We start from the raw sequence: 20,761 nt of genomic DNA, 5'->3' as shown, positions 1-20,761 counted from the left end.
GAAAAGGGTCTTAAACCTTCTACTCTGCAGTGAGTGCAAGGATCATAGTGAAAACTCCTAGGGAGATGGAATCTATCCTGTAATCTCTTGATACTAGATTGGTTTTCAACTTAGAGAACATGTACATGTTTTGTTAGATTTATACCTTAAGTATTTCATTTTTTGGAAACTATTATAAATGGCATTAATTTTTCAGTTTTGGTCTCCTGTGTTCATTGCTTATATATGGAAATACAGTTGAAGATAGATTTTTGTGTGTTGATCTTGTATGTTACAACCTTGTTAAACTCATTTATTAGTTCTAAGAGGTCAATTTCCTGAGACTCTCTATATGGATGATCTTGTGTGAAAATAAGAACATTTTATTTTATTCTTTCTGATCTAAATGCCTTTTATTTCCTTTTCTTGCCATATTATGTTAAGACTTTCAGTGTAACATTGAACTGGAGTGGTGAGAGCAGACATCAACATCCTTGCTTTATCCTTTAGTAGGGGCCAAGCACTCAGTTTTTTCATCATTAAATTGATGTTAGCAATAGGTTCTTAGTAGATGCCTTTGGTCAGCTTGAAGAAGTTGACTTTTACTCCTAGTTTGTTGGGAGTTTTATCATGATAGGTGCTTTGTCAAGGTTTTTCTGCATCTATTTATATAATTAAGTGGTTTTCTTTCTTCATACTGTTATATGGTGAATTACATTAATTTATTTTTGAACCGGAGAAGGCAATGGCACCCCACTCCAGTACTCTTGCCTGGAAAATCCCATGGACGGAGAAGCCTGGTAGGCTACAGTCCATGGGGTCGCTAAGAGTCAGACACGACTGAGCGACTTCACTTTCACTTTTCCCTTTCATGCACTGGAGAAGGAAATGGCAATCCACTCCAGTGTTCTTGCCTGGAGAATCCCAGGGATGGCAGAGCCTGGTGGGCTGCCGTCTATGGGGTCGCACAGAGTCGGACACGAATGAAGCGACTTAGCAGCAGCAGCAGCATTTTTGAACCACTCTTGCATTCACAGTATAAACCCCACTTGACTGAGTCTCCTTATGTTTATATATCGCTGGATTTGACTTGCTAATATTTTGTTGAGGATTTTTGCATATATTTTAATGAGGTTAATGGTCAGTAGTTTTTTTTTTTTGAACTGTTTTTGTCTGATCAAGGTATCAGAATAATGCTGCTTTGTAAAATGAATTGGGAAATCTTTCCTCTTGCATTTTAAATTGGTGTTATTTTTTTCTTTAAATTCTTGATAAAATTCACTATTTTTAAGGGACCATCTGGACCTATAGAATTGTTTCCCAAAAGTTTTTAAATGGTTCTATTGAGGTATAATGGGCCTACAGAGAGCTGCATACATTTAATGTGTAAGTCTTGATGAGTTTGTGCATATGCAAATACTGGTGATACCATCACTACAATCAAGACAGTTGATATTTCCAACACCTCTCATAAACTCCTCCCCATCTCTTCTTCCAAGATCACAAATCCGACACCATTCACCATAAGCTTGAGACATCATAAGACTCTTAAGAGTCCCTTGAACTGTAAGGAGATCCAACCAGTCCATCCTAAAGCAAATCAGTTGAATATTTCTTGGAAGGACTGATGTTGAAGAACTGACTCATTGGAAAAGACCCTGATGCTGGGAAAGATTGAAGGCAGGAGGAGAAGGGAGCAGCAGAGGATGAGATTGTTAGATGGCATCACCGACTTAGTGGACATGAGTTTGAGCAAGCCTCGGGAGTTGGTGATGGACAGGGAAGCCTGGCATGCTGCAGTCCATGGGGTCACAAAGAGTCGGACTTGACTGAGCGATTGAACTGAACTGAACTGAACTGAACTGAACCTCTTCTTCGGAGATCATGAATCTGACACCGTTCACCATAACCTATCAGTTTCAACTTTATATACACTCCTATTTCACAGAGCTTTGTTTTCCAGCCAACTCCTGTAATCTGGCTTCTCTTTTCCCTGGAGTAGAGCTCCGATAGACTGTTGTCTTAGATACCACCCACTTCTGTCCTCTCCCTCTTTCCTAGGGGAGAAGCTGCAGGGTTGTACACCTTCTCCCAATTCCACAGAGCTGTGCAGCCCACCATAACCTCCTGCTTCTTTTCCCTAGGTTATACTGAATCTTTGGGTGCAAATTTCACTTCTTTCCCTCCTACCTGATGGAGAAGATTCTGGATCATGTGTCTTTTCCTTACCTACAGAGCCATTGCAGCCGTTGAGAGCTGCTGATTCCTTTTTCACTATGGCAGCATAAAAAATTCCTTTTTTTCTATGACAGCATTTATGCAAATGGCAGGAGGTTGGGTCAAGCTCTACTTCTTTTCCTTTGTCTTGAAAGACAAGTCTCAGAATTGTGTACCTTCTCTCAGTGCTGCAGAGCCATGCAGGCTGCTGAGAGCGCCTGCCCCCATTTTTTTGTTCTTAGCTTCTCCCAGGAGTTGAAACCAACTTGGTTACCCCAGAACTCTGAGGGAGGTGAGATAAGAATAGGTTTCCTGAGCAGTACTCGCAAAATGTAGGAAAGTTGGCTGCATGCTTCACTTGTTCTTTACCCCCAAGGGGAAAATTGTGGGCTGAGTGGATTTTTCTAGGTGCTGAGCTGTTTTGGCTTATGGGAAAGGCTGATGTTATTAAAGGAAAACTGCTCCTCTTACCCATTTCAGAGAGATTTCTCAGTTGATGCTCATCTGTGTGCTAAGTTGCTTCAGTCGTGTCCAACTCTTTGCAACCCCATGGACCATAGACCATCAGTTTCCTCTGTCCATGGGATTGCAAAGAGGCAGACACGATTGAAATGACTTAGCATGCAGATGAGCACAAACTGAGAAGTCTCTCTGAAATGGTAAGGGGAGCAGTTTTCCTTTAATAACATCAGCCTTTCCCCTAAGCCAGAACAGCTCAGCACCTAGAAAAATCCACTCAGCCAATCAACTGGAGTAGATTGCCATGCCCTTCTCCAGGGGATCTTCCCAGCCCAGGGATCAAACCCTTATCTCTTATGAGATGCTTGCGTTGGCAGGTGGGTTCTTTACCATTAGCAAAACCTGGGAATCTCCTGTGCTCATTTGAGCTGTTGCAAATTCTTAACTGGATTCTGGAGCATATTATTCTTGATTGGCGGTCTCAGAAAGGTATTTTGGCCCCAATAGCATTTTTTAAAATGTTCCCAGCAAGGGCTGGGATCTCCTATTTCACTATGTTACTGATATCACATCAGAAATTTTAAATTTTTGCTATAAAAATAAACTTCTTTAGAAGCTATAGGATTATTCAGGTCAACTACTTCAACTTAGGTGGGTTTTGGTAGTTGGTGCTTTTTGAGAAATTAGTCTGTTTCACTAAGTTGTTTCTCCTTGGAAGAAAAGCTGTAACCAACCTAGACAGCATATTAAAAAGCAGAAACATTACCTTACCAACAAAGGTCCATCTAGTCAAAGCTTTGGTTTTTCCAGTGGTCATGTATGGATGTGAGAGTTGGACTATAAAGAAAGCTAAACACCGAAGAATTGATGCTTTTGATCTGTGGTGTTGGAGAAGACTCGTGAGAGTCCCTTGGACAGCAAGGAGATCCAACCTGTCAATCCTAAAGAAATCAGTCCTGAATATTCATTGGAAGGACTGATGCTGAACCTGAAACTCCAATACTTTGGCCACCTGATGTGAAGAATTGACTCATTGGAAAAGACGCTGATGCTGGGAACGATTGAAGGCGAGAAGAGAAGGGGACAACAGAGGATGAGATGGTTGGATGGCGTCACCGACACGATGGACATGAGTTTGAGTAGGCTCCGGGTTGCAGAGTCTGATATGACTGAGCAAACGAACTGAACTGAACTGAACTAAGTTGTTGAAATTATGCATTTATTGTGGTAATGTTTTTTTATTTATCTCTTTATGTATCAAATATTCAAAATATTTCTTAAATCTTTATATTTGTGTGTTTTAGTAAACGCATTTTCATTGGCCTAAAAGTTATTGACCCTGGACAAAGTAGGGCAGGGAGTTCTGCTGTTAATATTTTGCCAGTATCTCAGTTTATGGTGTGTTCCCTTCCTCTAGATCAGTGGAGCTTATATTTACTATATAAACTCATAGAAGGGGAAGTAATAATGTGTCACTTAGAGAAAATATACTTCTCTAGGCTAAAACGAATTTTGACACAGAAACTCCATAAGGGTCAGCAAATATGGGCTCTAACATGTGGTATCTTTGGCAGATTGAAAGTGTATCACCTTGAATTGTGCTTTTGTTATTATACTTCTCAATGACCCATATCAGATCTACTATATCACAAAGTCAGGGGAAGGATAGGGGCCTGAGAATCCTTATATTTAATACATTTATTTTAATGCATAGCTAGATTAAGGACCACTGGAATGTAACTCGCCTCCTTGGGAAGACAGCTGGATTTTGTTCCTGGAGATATTATAGAAAAAGTGTTAAACCAGAGGTTAGATGATTTGGAATCTGTTAAAGAAACTCTTGCTACCATTCTAGAGAAGAAGTTACCTAATTTAGTTTAGCTTTAATTTTCTGATTTTTAAATGATTAGCAAAGAAACCACTATTTGATCTTGAAGGAAGAGTTATTCTTTTCTATCATGAAGTCTCTTCAACTGATAAAAATGTATTTGACTTACTCCTCTGTTGCAGTGCAGCTTGGAAAGTACAAATACTGCATCTAATATGCTTTGAGTCTCATGTGTTTTCCTATAAAGTTGCAATTTGAGTAAGGAAGTACTGCTTATCAGCACTTGCCCAATTATGGAAGGAGGCATTCTCCATCCTGATGGAAGCAAAGGGGATTCAGTAGAGTAAAAGTCCCAAAACAACCAGAACAAGCAGGTTTATTAATGTAGATTCAGTGGCATTAGCTGCATCCCTGCTTTTCTCTTATCATGTAATATTTTGAAGCACTGCATGATCTTTTCACAATGCTCACATATACAATCTAATTCATATATTCCTTACAAATGCAAGAAACATAAGGCAAGTACATAGAATTTTGACTAGTATTTCTATTATATAAAGCAAGGGTCTACAAACTATGGCTCATGGGTACCAGCTGTTTTTGAAAACAGTATTTTCTTGAAACATAGCCATGCCATCCATTTATGTATCATCAATGGCTGCTTTATGGCAGAGTTGAGCAGTTGAGTCAGAGACCATATGGCTCACAAAGTCATGAATAGTTACTATCCCATCTTTTACAATAAAGTTAGCCAATTTATGGCTATACAAAGTAAAACATTATTTTCTTGGTGAAATAATTTAAAAAATCAGAAATGTAAAGTTCAGTGAAGCATAATTTATTTCCAGATAGAAAATAATTCTTCATCACTTTAAGAAACTTCAACCACGTACTTAGGAGTTTTGACAATTGTGATGAAGTCCTAAGTAATACCAAGAGCATTATTTTACTGGTCAAAAGAAGTAAGAAACAACCTATATTCACTTGGGGAAAAATAAGCAGGATTTCAAGTATGACTCTTAAGAAAAAATAGCCTAAAGTTTAAGGTCATAAACAATCTAATAATCAATTTAGCTCAGTTTTCTAATAGATTATCTGTCATCATTTTAAGTTCATCTTTGCAAGTTATAAATTGCTACAAACACACAATGTATAGTTGTCATCCTGGTGCTATGTTTAGTGTCACTTACCTAAAATTCTAAAGAATCCCATTAAATTGTAATCTGAGTGAATTGAGCAAGAAGGAAAAGTTTCCTTCTCTAGCCCATTTATTTATGATCCAAGTTATAATCATACTAAAGGCTTCTTCCGTCTCTCTGTGAAAACTCTGTAGAGATTCTAGATCACTATGTAAGGTGATTTACTTTAGCTTGAAATTCACCACTAAGCATTGCCCATTCCCAGGCCGGGAATCACATCACTGCTGACAGATTGTGCAGTCTGGAAACAATGGGACCCCATATTCTGTCTTCACTAAGAAGCTAGAATGGTTGTCCCTGATATTGGAACCTCTAGTGTATGTAGTCAAAGTCATGGCCAACTATGTCCCAAGACTTTGACCTAAGACTTGGCTCAGTATGCACTTGTCTAACTAGTGATCATCTGGACGAAGAAGCTCCTGGATGGTACTAGTTTATGATGCCTCCTGTGCTGGCACAGAGGTAAAATGCATCTTGTTACACAGTTGACAATATTGTGAGGAAGATGCACGTGATTTCAATTATACTGCTGCATGTCTTTGCAAATTTTAGTGTAATAAAAATGAAAAACCTAAATATTATCAAATATGGTGACACTTTTCTTCGTTTTAAAGTTCTTGAGTAATGCCTTTGATAAGAGTTACCAGGAAAGCTCTATTCTTTAATTCTTTAGCTTAGGAAACATGGCTGCCTTGGCTTAGTCATTTCCTTCTGGAGATTCTGTATTTCATTTTGAAGTCGTCTGTTCTCCTCTTGGAATCCTTCCTGTAGTAGTCGGGATTGTTCCTAAAAAAATACAAATGGAGACTGAATAACGTGTAACATTAAGAAAATCGCTAACTTCTATCTAGTTTCCACATTTCATAGATTTTTAAAAAATATTTAATGTCTTCTTGAAATTTTCTCTATCATTAATTTTCATTATTCTTTCTCTTGAGTCTTCTAGCTCTGTGATTACTTTTCCTGAGTCTTCTTGAGTTAAGAAATATTTTTGACTCATATCTCCTGCTATGGTGATGAATCTCAATTACCTTCTAATTTTTTCTCCCATTAATTGTATACAAGCTTTGTGGGCAATCTTAATGAAATGTTTGAGTTCAAATCTATGCATTTTGATTTTTAAAAACATACACAAACACATATAATACAGAAATAAAAGAAGAATTTTCAAAATCTGATGCAGTCCGAATCTTAGATCAGGAAATTTGATCTAAGCTTCCACAACTTGGTGGCGGTGGGAGAAAAATATAGGTGAGGGAATATCTGGGTACCAGACTTGACCATACTGAATTTCTTCACATAATTCCCAACTTAACACATACTAGAAGCAAGGAACAGAAAAAAAGTAGGAGTAACAGATGGATACAGTGATGTAAGAGTTCAGGAATCCTTCTACTTATGAAGGATCCCTTAGAGCTAAAATTCATTCCAGTTGTGACAGGAAAAACATCATAGATTCCTCTTTAAGTGGTGAAGACAGTTCAGGTATCTTTCCAAGCATTGTGACCTAATAAAAGTTATTTAGTCTTATCTGAACCTCGCTTTAATTTCCAAAGTAATAGCGACATAACAGTTCTTGCTTCATATAGTACTAGGTAAGAGATATGGATAAGACCATTTTAAAAAAATAATGCCTGGCAGATAATAGCTATTACTGATTGACAGATATAATGAAAAAGGCCTAGATATAACATAGCTGCAAATAAAATCTTTTAACAACAAGATATTACAGGGGCCAGTTCAGGCAGGCAAATAGGGATTGAAAAGTTCAAGTGAGCAAGCAAGATCTTTCTTCTGGGCTTCATGCTCTCACTGCTGTGCCACGTTTGTGAACAGGGAGTATGGCGGGAAAACAGAATAACAGGAAACACATGGTGTTGCAATTAAATACCTGCAGTTTGAGAGCAAGAGTTTTCTCTTGCTCTTCCAGTAACTGGGCCCTATCCCTCTCCATCTTTTCAGTCAGTTGGTTCACGTGTTCCTGATAGCTCTTTTCTTTCTGTTCCATCATTTGCTGGTTCTTTATTTGCATTTCCTCCAGCATTTTTGCGGCAGCCTGTGCAGATTCAGCTTTCACGCGTTCCACTGTCAGGAGGAAGAGAAAAAGAAAAATGTATGTAGAGACCAAGTTGCTTCTTTCTTCCATCTACAGTTACCTATCACTGTTGCTACTGACTGCATATGCCCTACTCAGAAACAGCTTTTGCAAATAAGAGGCATCTTTTCTCACGTTGCTACAGTTTGAAGCTCCTAGGTTCACCCAGCGGAGTTAGTTAGAACTTTTAAGAGCTTTCAGGGCTGTTTAGTCTCTTGACTAGCTCCTCACCTTCTATCAGCTTTTCCTTCTCTGAGAGCATCTGGTCTGTCTGTAGAACTGCATCAGTCACAGACTCCTTGGACTTCAAGTATTCCTGAAGAATCTCCTCAGCCTGGGATCCAGACAAAAAGGGTTAGTAGTAGGAAATGATTGTAAACACTTATTCATGTTTTCCACCTTTCCCTCTAGGAATTGCTCCTCTTGGCCCTGGTGTGCCTGCTGATCAGTTTCCCTGTCACTCAGCTGAGCACATGCTCCAGACTGGCCAAGCAAGGTGCCCTCCTGAGCAGAATCCTTTTTAAGAGGTTGATATACACGTAAATAGTGATTCTCTGTTCTTGTAGACTGAGGGCTCTGATTTTGGAGCTGTTGGTGCTGTGGTCCCTTATGGGGTGAACTTGTTGGAGAATGAAGGCATCATGGAGAAAGTGGATCTGAATAAAGGGGGTAGAGGCAGAATGGGAGGGAGGGAAGTGTGGGGTTGAGGGGAGCCACAAGCAGAGAGATAAATGATGACATTATTTGAAATTTTGGATCCATCTGGTAATCCAGTTTATAACTCAATTGTTAATTGAGTGCACACTCTTGGATGAGCACATTGGTTATACCTGGTGTAACAGGCTCCCTGTACATGTTTATTGAATGAGAGTGTATCACCCTTGCTTACCTGTATGCCCTTCCTGGGCTCCTGAAGATACTTCTTCTTCAGCTCGTGTATCTTCTCAATGAAAAGGCGATAGCCCCCTGATTTCGAATAAATCCCCTGTTTCACCTCTTCTTCTAGAGGACTGAAAATATCCTTCAGTAAAGCAGAGCAATGATCTGACGATGCTTTAAGATTCTGGTTACAAAAGTCATCTCGCTTTTTGTCTAGCTGGCCCTTTAATGCAAAACAATAGGAAGTGTTAATAAACAGAGGAGTGAAAAGATGTTAGCTTGATGTTGAAATTTCTGGAAAAGCTTCTCAAGAAAATAAAAGTAAAAAAGGTCTCTGACCCCTAGACAGACTTATAGGCACTCAACAGGACCATATCCTTCCTCCAGATTCTGACTTTCTACTAAAGCCCTTTCACCATGGGGTGACCTTCAGAGCAGAGATTACTAGCTATATGGTACACCTTTGGAGATAAACTCCGGCTTTTCAAATTGGATCAGTGATTGCATATGAAATGAATGTGGCTCCATGTAAGCCTGCTTGTGATAACTATAACTAACATTTTCTTTATTGCCAAAATATCCAATGAGTCTGATAACAATGAGCATGTAATTTGATTAGAAGCTCTGCTACTTATATATGCCTGTAATGAAACTATAGGGAAGAGTATTTGTTTATTTATGAAAGAAAAAAGTTTCAGTGTATAATAAGATATATCATAATAAAATTGGTTGTTATGATAACACATGTTGGTTTTCACCACTTAAATGTCTAGTGAGAATTACTTTTCTCAAAGTATGCACCCATCTCATTTTCTTCTATTATTTTACTTTCTAATAACCTAATCTGTATAAACTTGAGAAAAAAATTACCGCTAATTCTTTTTGAAATAGTTGGTCTATATCTTTGAAGGAACTCCTCATAAAGATTTCAATGGCCTCTTTCTCAGTGGTTCTGTGCAGGTCCAGCAGCTCCTGGAGGGTTTCCGTGGGCAACTTCAGCTTCTGGCCCATCTGCTGGTCATAGTGGGCAATGGCCTTTTGCACTGCAGCCGAGTTCTCGATCTCAGCCAAGGCCAGGACTGCATTCTCCATGCAGGGCAGACCTCCACTGTTGATGGCATTGACATAGGTCTGCACCAGGGTCTCTAGACCTACAATAGAGAACAAATGGTGATGTTTATTTTAGGCGTAGTGAGGAAACTTTCTTTTCTGTGTAATTCTAATGTCTATTACCAACCATTTGTCTTACAGTATCAATGCCTCAGCAGCACCGGCAAACCTGCTAAAAATGCAGACTCCCAGCCTCTGTCCCAGTTTGATTGACTTAGACCCTCCTCTTTGGCAAGATCCTCAAGTGGCATATATACATCAAAAGCTGAGAGCCTCTGTTCTAGATAGCAAAATCCTGCGTTCATTCAGTGCATTCACTTTACCAGCAGGCACTGTTAGGCCAGAAACCATATCTCTCTCATTTATGTCTATATCATCAGCCCTGGTAAGTCCATGGGAAACATTTGATTAATATTTGTGGAGCAAATCAAAATGACTCCTCCATTTTGTTTATTCTAACAGAACATTGTCCAGGAGAACCTTCTGTGATGATTGAAGTGTTCTGTATGTGCTGTCCAGGGTGGGAGCCACTAGCCCCAGGTAGTGTGAGCCCTTGAGACATAGCTGTGTGACCAGAATGTTAACTTTCTATATTTTTTATTAGTGACATTTAAATTTATTTAGGCACACTTGTCTAGTGAAAACCATGTTGGACAGGGCAGGTCCAGGTTACTAGGACAATTGTCAGCTCTCAGAGATTTTATTCTTTGCCTTTTCTATCTCTTCTCACTTAAGAAATTTGACTCATAAAACCTATTAGAAGTGTTGGTGCCATCTAGAATTTAACACGATAATAGCAGTAGATGTGCATTTTTCAAAGTTGAAGCTACATGGATGTTATCACACCATCCTTTAGTCTTAACAGTGAGAGTGAAGACTGGGAGGAGAACTCACGAGGTCCATCAACCTTGATGTCTCCTGAGAGAGTTTTTGTTTTGGAATTGCTAAAGATGTAGGAACAGAAGACCACAACTTGTTGCACAAATTCGGGGTCCAGCTCATCATCACACAGTTCCTCAAGCTGGCCCAGTTTCTTCCTATGAGTGGGCTGATAGAAGATAAAGCATTTCTTCTTTGGGAAGAACTTCCGGATACAGAGTCGAGGCAGATTAAAAGTTTTGTCTTTTGGACTGGTACCTGAAGAAGATAAAAGGAATTTGCATGATAGAGGGACTTACAAACTTTTTGTAAAGGGCCAAACAGTAAATATTTTAGACTTTGCAAGCCAGATGGTCTCTTTTCCAAGTACTCAAGTCTCCTATTGTAGCCTGAAAGCAGTCATGAGAACCTATGAATGAATGGGCATGACATTATTTCAATAAAAGCTTATTTACAAAACCAGCTGGCAGGTTGGATTGGACAATATTTGCCTGTGGGCCATCCTTTACTAACCCCTGAAGTAGTGCACGGTTCATGTTTTTATTTATTTTCTTCAAATAAATGACCATTCTCCTCCATAACCTTTGGCTGATTACAGCATCACAAGCCCTGAGCAGGGAGATAATATCAGTCTAATCACAACACAAGGAAAGGTGAAAGAAAAGAAACTTGTTTTTAGAGCATGGAGAAAAGACAACCAAATCTGTTAATTCAGATAGTAAACAAGCATTAAGTCTTAGTAATCACCCCTTGAGAAGAAATAGAAGCCATAAATATAAGACAGCTGTTGATAGAAAACTAAGGAACAATAGTTTTTAGTGTTTCATCATCCCATTTACCAATTCTAAGTCCTCCTTACCCTTCTTAAGCTTGAGTGAATTCTCCAGGTACTCATCTGCTGTGATGGATTGTCCATCTGCTTCCAAGTCTAGGGAGAAATCCCTCAATGTCCATACAAAGTCTGGAAAGAAGCTCACAAAGGTGGCTGAATCCTCAACCCCATCCACATTGGGTGAGGATTTTGCCCTGATTCTATCTGTCAGCTCCGTCACATAGCTGAGTAGCAAACTAAGGAAAACTGGCATTAAAGAACAGTAACCACCCCCATCCTGTATTAGTTCCACATATAAAACCTTCGTTTCTCCTTTGTTCTTAACCCAAGTATCCCAAATATCAATTTTTCAGTAGGTTATTGGATTTTCCCCTTGCCATTGAATTCTTTTTTATGTTTCTATTTTCATGTTTGTTTCACCAGAATTCATAGTTAGTCAGCTGTTTTTTAAATATTGGTCTCCCCTCTGAATTTGATGTGGTTTGGACCCTGAAAGGATACTGCAATTGGTCCATGGCCTGCTGGTTGATGATTCCCATACTATTGTACACAAAAGTGCTGCTCAGGAGTATTGCTAGGGCAAAGATCCAGGAGTCATTCTGATTGTCACCCTGGAAATCAGAACACATTTTACCATTGTGTTTAATTGTGCTTAATTCTCATTGCACTTTCCAGATGACCAGTAGGAGATGGATGTTCATTTAGAGGTTTTTTTTTTAAGACAAATGACCTATAAGAAGAAACTAAATCCCAGCAAAAAGGACTGTTAATAGGACTTGAACTTTGAATAGTTTTGTGATTAGTGTTTTTGGTTTACCCTGATTCTCACTGGACTCTCTTGTGATCATTGGCAGGTAGTTGCAAAACAAATAATCATTGCAGGTGGACATTCTAAGGGCTTAAATATAATTTAAATTTAATTTTTTCTCTTTATTTTTACAGAACAATTGTCTTAACATGGGGCAATAATAGTTGTATTTATCTCATTAAGCAATTGTTGTTCACCTAACACTTTCCATTTCTTTTCTTTTAAATACTCCAAACAATATCAGAGGTAAGTGTAGATCTATTACACCTGTTTTATAGATCAGAATAACTTGCTAAGGTCATTGAGGTATTGATAGACTTTAAATCCATGAGTATGGCACTTCAGAACCTAAATCCTTAACTAAAGTTCTTTGCAGGATAAGATTAGGTTGAATTTATTTTTTCACTGTATTGAATTTTTTATCCATTATATTGAATTTATTTGTTCTACCGTTGTGCTACCATTATGTTCTACTGTTATACTGTTATCTGGGTTATATGGCTCAGGTTATAGCCTTTTATTAATTAGAACACTGTCTACAGGCCACTATGCCCTTCTAGGATTCTGCGTTATGAATATTTTCCTGACCCCTGCTTGCTAAACTTGGTTTCACGTAAACAGAAATGAAAAAACATGGTTAAGTAAAGTTCTTATTTAAAGGAAAATTAAATAGTGTAGAGAATATGCAGACATGAGGGGCTTAGTCCAAACTGGAATCCTCATTCTTTACCTTCTCCACATCCCCCAGGCCCTCAGTATCAAGAAGAACTAGAGTTCGGTTTGGCTTCTCGGGATGAGGCACACACCACATCCAGATGCCCTTCGTGTGAGACTGCACCGTGGAGCCCAGAGAGAAGCCTGAAAGGGGGCATGGGGAAAACAGAGGGTAGAATTTTAATATTAGGTGGTTCTGGAGGTTGAGATGACAGTTAACAAAATCAAGTTTAGGAGAACTGAAACCACAACAAGAATTAATCTTACAATCAGAGAAACAGGGCAATTAGAACATTGAATACATGAAAAGATTAAATACCTTTCATGATAAAAGCAATCAACAAGCTAGAAATAAAGGAAAATGATCTCAACATAATAAATAATAATAATGATCATATTAAAAAAGATACAGCCAACATTATACTGAATGGTGAAAGACAGAAATCATTCTTTCCACAAAAATTAACCAAAATGAGTGATGTTGAGCATCTTTTCACGTGTTTGTTAGCCATCTGTATGTCTTCTTTGGAGAAATGTCTGTTTAGTTCTTTGGCCCACTTTTTCATTGGGTCATTTATTTAAAAAAAAAAAATTAACCAAAATGAACCAAAGACCTACATGTTAGAGCTAAAACACATAGGAGAAGAACTTCATGATATTGGATTTGGCAGTGATTTCTTGGATATGATACCCAAAATATAAATAGCAAAATAATACTTAAGTTGGACTTCATCAAAATTAAAACTTTTGTGTATCAAAGGATGCTCTTTATAGATTTAGGTAGACAACTCAGAATGGAAGAAAATATTTGCTAGTTATGAATCTGATAAGGGATTGATATCCAGAATATATAAAGAAGTCCTAAAATGCAACACAAATAAGCAAATTAAAGATCATCCCAATTAAAAACTGAGCAGAGGACTGGAATATACGTTTCTCCAAAGAAATTATTCAAGTGATCAATAAACACATGAAAACATGCTCAACATTCCTAGTCATTAGAGTTGTACAAAGGAAAACCAGTGTCTTGTAACAACCAATATTGGAAAGTAATCTGAAATATGTATAGATATAACCGAGTCACTTTACTGTATACCTGAAATTAACACAATATTGTAAATCAACTGTACTTCAAAAAAAGCACTAGTGTAGATGTTAGTGAATCCTGAAAGTTAACTGATATTTATAAGAAAGCTGGAAAATTTAACACAATGACTTTGATAATAGTAAATTTTTATTTTAAAAAACCCACAATGAGATACTATTTTATTTCCTTTAGGATGGCCACCATGAGAAATCCAGAAAATAACAAGTGTTGGTAAGAACGTGGAGAAATTAGAACCATTGTGTGTTTCTGGTGGGAATGAAAAATGGTATAGTTTGATATTTCCACCAGAATGTAAGCACCAGAATGGGGCTTCCCTCATAGCTCAGCTAATAAAGAATCTGCCTGCAATGCTGGAGACCTGGGTTCAGTCCCTGGGTTGGGAAGATACACTGGAGAAGGGAACAGCTACCTACTCCAGTATTCTTGCCTGGAGAATTACATGGACAGAGGAGCCTAACAGGCTACAGTTCAAGGGGTCCCAAAGAGTTGGACATGATTAAATGATTTCCACTTTCAATTTTCTGTGGAAAACAGTATGGCCATTTGTTTAAAAAATGAGCACAGAATTGTCATATGATCCAGCAATTCCACTTCTTGGTGTATATCCAAAGGAAATGAAAGTGAGGACATGAACAGATGTTTGTGTACCCATGTTCTTAGTAACCTTACTTATAGTAGCCAAAACAAGGAAACAGTCCAAATGTCCATCAACTATATGACTGGATTAACAAATTAGTGTCACATATAATTATTTAGCCTTTAAAAGGAAGAGAATTTGATACATGCTACAACATTGTTGGACCTTGAAGACATTATCCTCAGTAAAATAAGCCAATCGTTAACGGACACTCATGTCTAATTCATCTTATATGAGATTACTAGACCAGTCAAATTTATATACAATATAGAAGGGTGGTTGTCAAGGTGGTTGGGGCATTATTGTTTACTGCAGTACAGAGTTCCTGTTGGAGGAAGTTTATGGAGATGGATGTTGGTGATGTTTACACAACAGTGTGAATTAACTTAATACCACAGAATTTTTAAAAACAGTTACAGTGATAAATTTTCTGGTAAGTTTTATGTTATATATATATCTTACAACAGTTGAAGAAAAGAAAAGAAAAAAGAATAGCCAATACAGATTTAAACATTTTTTTAAATCTTAAAGATCAATGGAAATGTTCTTACTACATGAATATCTTTGTAAGAGTCTTGTAGTTTATTGTTATATACATTACCTATTTTTTATTACCACAGTAGTCTTTCTAGGAAAGGAACAATTTATGCTTTTAAAAAAAGAAACTAAGGCAAAGTGCAAAGAGTGGTGAGCTGATTCTTTCAGGTCATAGTGACGATAAGAACATAACTGTGGACTGAAAGTTAGCTTTCCATATTCCTCCCAGGTCTCTCAGTTCCTCTCCTCACATCACTGCGCTGCATGCTGGGGGTGTGGATGGACAGAGGGACTTGGCTCGGCTTTGCTGGTGTCACTCACCCTTGTTCTTCCCAGCCAGCTTGTTCATCAGGTAAGACTTGCCTGTGCGGTAGAGGCCCATGATAGCCACCACCACAACAGGCTGCCTGATGGCAGACAGGATCTTCAGAGCCTCTGGATTAACCAGCAGTCTCCCGTGAGTGTTCTCAATGAGGCACTCTGGGCCTGGCATGCTGATTTCTGAGGCCATGTCACCTTGTCTGCAAGGGAAGAGATGGGATGGATTAGGATTTCCAGTCTAAACAGATCAAGAGCTTTCATCAGGTTATTTTGCATTCAGAAGGAGGAATCACAGAATCCCCCAACATGGCCAAAAGTTGTATGTCAACAGTGAGAGAGATGAGGGGAAGATCTGCCTCCTTTTAGAAAGTTACAGAAGTACAATCAGAGTAGTTCATTAAAAATATTGATATGACAGTGACTTATCAGCCAGCATTCAGCCACTCTCATGCACGAAATCTTCCATTTAGTTTACATGGAAATCTTCCCTTTTGGATTCTCAATTAAAAATTTATACTAAACATTAAATGTAAAGCAAAATAGGATTCAGAGAGATTTGTTGTATTTACTATGTATGAGAGATTTCGTATTTATTTATTCACTAATTCTTACTATGAATAAAGAATTTCATGAATAAATGTTCATTGCTTGATATATATATCTCTGAACAATTTCTAATGATTTGAAATGCATGTTTTTCTCATTAGTTATCCTTATTTCTACTGGAATAAGTGTCCACAGAACTTCTCACACTGCTATTCTAGAAGTGGAACTTACTTTAGCAAATTTTATAAAAAATATGTAACCTTGTGAAACACATGGCTCAAGACTCTTCCAGAACCTTGGTATGGGCTTGTGGAAGCAAGGAATCTGAAAGTTAAAATTGATTACCTTCAGAATAAATAGCCTACAACAATGTGGGGGTAAACCTTACAACTGCAAATACTGCATGTTGCTGAAAATTGTTTGTATATATGTAGGTGTGTGTGTTTGTAAGGGAAAAAGGACAATGAAATAAAGATTAAAAGATCAGGAAGCATATCAGGACAGCTAGAGAAGAAAGTTGTGGAAAGAAAATAGCTATATTTCCAGCCATACAATTCTAAGTTTTCTGTTTTGTTCTTTCTCCTCATGTTATAGAAGAGAAGTGAAGCAGGAAGAGAAGGAAGAGGGGTAGAAGGAGAGAGGGATGGGGAGGCAAAAAGGGAGGGGAAGCTGAAAAGGAGAGAGTGAGCTGTCAGAGGGTAGGTGATAAATGGAGCTAGTGCCAAGTCAAGGAAGTCAGAGGAAGAATTTCTAGAAGGCAAGATCATAACTCCTTGAGAACCCAGAGAGGGCAAAGTAAACAATGATGGTGCCTTTAGCACTGCACCACGGTAGAGTCTTTAAAGAGGAAGCTTTTTAGTAAAGTACTGGGGTTGAATTCTGCTCCTAAGGTGTAAGACATCCTCGATTTGGCACCAAGAAATTGAATGTAGTGAAACCTGTGCTATTGCTAAAGGAAGAAGTCCACTTTGAAACAAAGTTCATAAGTAGCGCTGAAGAGTATGGTGTCTTCATGAATCTGTATCTTTCACTCTGATTTTCAGGTTTTTCTCTTTCTTTAGAGTATCAAGTGGCTGTTTCTACTATATCTCATTTAGTATTATTTCCTTCTCATGAAAATAACATATTTGTCACCCTGTCAGTTTCCTAGCTGCAGTCAAATCAGTATTGGACAAATATAATAAAGACAATGGTAATATAACTCTGTCCCATTCAATACAGACAACATCAGCAAAAAGAAGGGCAATACTAATTCATTTCAAGCTATTAGATTAGCCCAATAATTCCACACAAGCACAGTCATGACCCAGGACATGCTGCCACCTGATAACACCAGGATGTCATCTGACCTTGTGTCTCATGTCAGGATGAGCTGCAGCCTGTCTTGATGCTGATCATTTTTTTAAATTGTATTTTATTTTTAATTGGAGGAAAACTACAATATTGTGATGGTTTTGCCATACACAAGCATTAATCAGCCATAAGTATACATATCCCCCCCTGCCAAGTTGTCCTCCCACCTACCTCCCCATCCAAACCCTCTAGGTCCTCACAGATCACCAGCTTTGGGTTCCCTGCATCATAGGATGCTGATCATTTTTTTAGAAAACTAATTAACCCTTGCAGATCCCTTCCCACCCCTGTACTAATCTTATCATGGTCTCCTTCTCCCAGAGCAGGGCTCCTTTAGCACTGGAGAGAAAGATGCTCTGAGGAAAAAATAGAGTTCTTACCTGTTTTCTTCTCAGCTTAGTTGGAGTGGTTCTGCAACTTCTCTGTCTCTCACTAGATGTTTAGACTTCTGTTTCACCCACTTGTATGCTAGGTATTGCTTGCTTTCCTTTAGCAACCGGACAGAAGTAGAACAACCTCTTTAATAGCTTTAGAGTAATATGAAACTGAAAGCATTGAGAGCAAAGCAATGACTCAACAACCATAAAGGGAATCCTTGGAAGCTAGCCTAGTTGGAGGGAAGATGGGTTTGACATAATTTCTCAACTAGAACCTTCACATTAATTTTTTTGAAAGACATCTTAGAGATCATTTACTATTTTGAAAAGTGTCTATTAGATACTTAAGTATAATGGAACGTGTCTCAGAATTGGGGATCAGTTTAGGAAACCCAGAAGAGGAAGCATATTAATTTTTAGGTTTAATTTCCTTAAATAATGGACACACAGTGGACTTGGCTCCTCATTTATGCATGCCACAAGTGAGGAAAAAGACGCATCTTACACATTTATGAACACACAGCCCCTGGAACTTAATACCAACTGCACAGGCAGAAAGGAGTTCCATGTGTTGCACACATGTTCCATGGTCTGTGCTGACGGTGCTACATGGGATACATATTGATATCTCAATACAGACATTTCCCCACCATTTTATAGAAGCTGAGACACAGAAAGATTTAATGTCTTGTCTCATATTACAGCACTGTAGATGATCTGAACCGAATCATCCTTGTTTCCAAACCCTCTTGTTTAACCTCTTCAATATACTGCCTTTCCTTGTCTGTTCAGTGAATAGCAGTAGAAGTAATAGCTTTATTTCTTGATCGCTCTAAGGAGCACATATGTTACAAGTCTAATTCAATCCTGAGTATAATCATGCAAAATAAGTGGCCTTGTCTCCATCTTACAGTGAAAAAACAAGAAGACTTGAGGGAGGGTAAATAATATGCCTGGTCAAATTCACTAAGCATGTCGTAGAGATGGGATGTGAATTTGAAACTGTGTTTGCCCTTAAACTCTTCTTTTTCTCCTCCTCAACGGGGCTTCTGAGGGAGGGAATAGGAAAGTGAGGAGGAAGGGAGATATTCAAGGAGGAAGGAAAGTATTTATAAGTTCTTCTGATCTCATGGTACATTGGTGTTTCTCCCCACCTGGAAGCCAGTGTCTGAAATTTAACAAACAGAATTATTTGTTTTAATTATTGTGTTTTGTTTTTTTATTATTTAACAAATAATTCTATTTGTTAAATTATTTTCTTTTCTTCTTTGATATTATCTTTTAAAGTGTCTCTGAGTAAGAAGTACTTCAACTTGCTTTGAAAAATATGACTTATCTGGGTCTTCCATTTGCTGGAAGGGCTTCCCTGGTGGCTCAGATAGTAAAGAAACTGCCTGCAATGTGGGAGACCTGGGTTCCATCCCTGGGTCTGGAAGATCTCCTGGAGAAGTGAATGGCTACCCATTCTAGTATTCTTGCCTGGAGAATCCCATAGACAGAGGAGCCTGGTGCGCTACAGTTTATGGAGTCACAAAGAGTCAGACACAACTGAGTGACTAACATTTGCACTTTCAGTTGTTGGAACACACTCAGGTTCTTCTTGTCTTAGCAATCTGTGTATAACAATTCGCTACATGTGTACCTGTCTTATGCCAGGTCTTGGCAAGACTGGTTCCTTCTTGTTCTACTGGTCTCAGCTAAACAGTATCTTCTCATTGAGGTCTTCCATGATTGCTAATCTCCATCCTATCATCCTGTTTTTGTTTTTTTTTTCACTTTTCCCTATGACTACCTGAAATTCAAGTTCATAAAAGCATTGACTCCTTGTGTCCACTGATGTATCTCCAGCAATTAAAACATGGTTTGACTGAGAGTATAAGCTCAGTGGGTATTATATGTGACTAAGTATAAAACAACTTCAAATATGAGAGTAACACCACTGTTTGCCAACTTGAAGTGTAGAAGAAATATTAAAATGCTTATGTAAAGCATTTATTTGTTAGCTTACTTACATTGTTAAATTATATATTTTATGTATATATAAATCTACTTCTGCTTTATTGACTATGTCAAAGCCTTTGTGTAGATCAAAACAAACTGTGGAAAATCTTCAAGAGATGGGAATATCAGACCACCTAACTTGCCTCCTGAGAAATCTGTATGCAGGTCAGGAAGCAACAGTTAGAACTGGACATGGAACAACGGACTGGTTCCAAATAGGGAAAGGAGTACATCAAGGCTGTATATTGTCACACTTATTTAACTAATATGCAGAGCACATCATGAGAAACGCTGGGCTGGATGAAGCACAAGCTGGAATCAAGATTGCTGGGAGAAATATCAATAACCTCAGATATGCAGATGACACCACCCTTACGGCAGAAGTAAAGAAGTAAAGAGCCTCTTGATGAAAGTGAAAGAGCAGAGTGAAAAAGTTGGGTTAAAACTCAACATTCAGAAAACGAAGATCATGGCATCTGGTCTCATCACTTCATGGCAAATAGATGGGGAAACAGTGGAAACAGTGACAGACTTTACTTTTTTGGGCTCCCAAATCACTGTAGATGGTGACTGCAGCCATGAAATTAAAAGATGCTTGCTCCTTGGAAGGAAAGTTATGACCAACCTAGACAGCATATTAAAAAGCAGAGATATTACTTTGCTGACAAAGGTCCATCTAGTCAAGGCTATGGTTTTTCCAGTAGTCATGTATGGATTTAAGAGTTGGACTATAAAGAAAGCTGAGTGCTGAAGAATTGATGCTTTTGAACTGTGGTGTTGGAGAAGACTCTTGAGAGTCCCTTGGACAGCAAGGAGAGCCAACCATTCTATCCTAAAGGAAATCAGTCCTGAATATTCATTGGAAGGACTGATCCTAAAGCT

The 20,761-nt window shown here is 38.3% G+C and overlaps 1 protein-coding gene across 1 annotated transcript; it reads right to left on the bottom strand.

The window, feature by feature from the left end:
- Positions 1 to 4,842: 4,842 nt before the first annotated feature.
- LOC145507966 (guanylate-binding protein 1-like) lies at positions 4,843 to 17,995 on the bottom strand. The gene is made up of 11 exons (XM_081495520.1): positions 17,882 to 17,995; positions 15,603 to 15,802; positions 13,016 to 13,143; positions 11,979 to 12,088; positions 11,505 to 11,701; positions 10,661 to 10,903; positions 9,527 to 9,807; positions 8,667 to 8,879; positions 8,009 to 8,111; positions 7,574 to 7,767; positions 4,843 to 6,468 (listed from the first exon to the last, which is right to left on the bottom strand). The coding sequence occupies exons 2-11, from the start codon at positions 15,790 to 15,792 to the stop codon at positions 6,352 to 6,354; spliced, it is 1,776 nt and encodes a 591-aa protein (XP_081351646.1). The 5' UTR covers positions 15,793 to 15,802; positions 17,882 to 17,995; the 3' UTR covers positions 4,843 to 6,351.
- Between the last annotated feature and the right edge of the window lie 2,766 nt (positions 17,996 to 20,761).

Source organism: Giraffa tippelskirchi, chromosome 5 (genome assembly GCF_054371585.1).
Source record: "Giraffa tippelskirchi isolate mGirTip1 chromosome 5, T2T-mGirTip1v1.2.pri, whole genome shotgun sequence".
Classification (NCBI taxonomy): domain Eukaryota; kingdom Metazoa; phylum Chordata; class Mammalia; order Artiodactyla; family Giraffidae; genus Giraffa; species Giraffa tippelskirchi.
This window is presented reverse-complemented; position numbering and strand designations above follow the sequence as displayed.

Bases quoted from the DNA above. Each gene is read 5' to 3' on its own strand.
- LOC145507966 (XM_081495520.1), bottom strand. From the start codon at position 15,792: ATGGCCTCAGAAATCAGCATGCCAGGCCCAGAGTGCCTCATTGAGAAC. The intron at 11,702-11,978 runs GTATCCTTTCAG...TTTGCTACTCAG, and splicing joins CAGGCCATGGACCAATTGCA to CTATGTGACGGAGCTGACAG. The intron at 8,880-9,526 runs GTAATTTTTTTC...TTTGCATTAAAG, and splicing joins TATTTCAAAAAGAATTAGCG to GGCCAGCTAGACAAAAAGCG.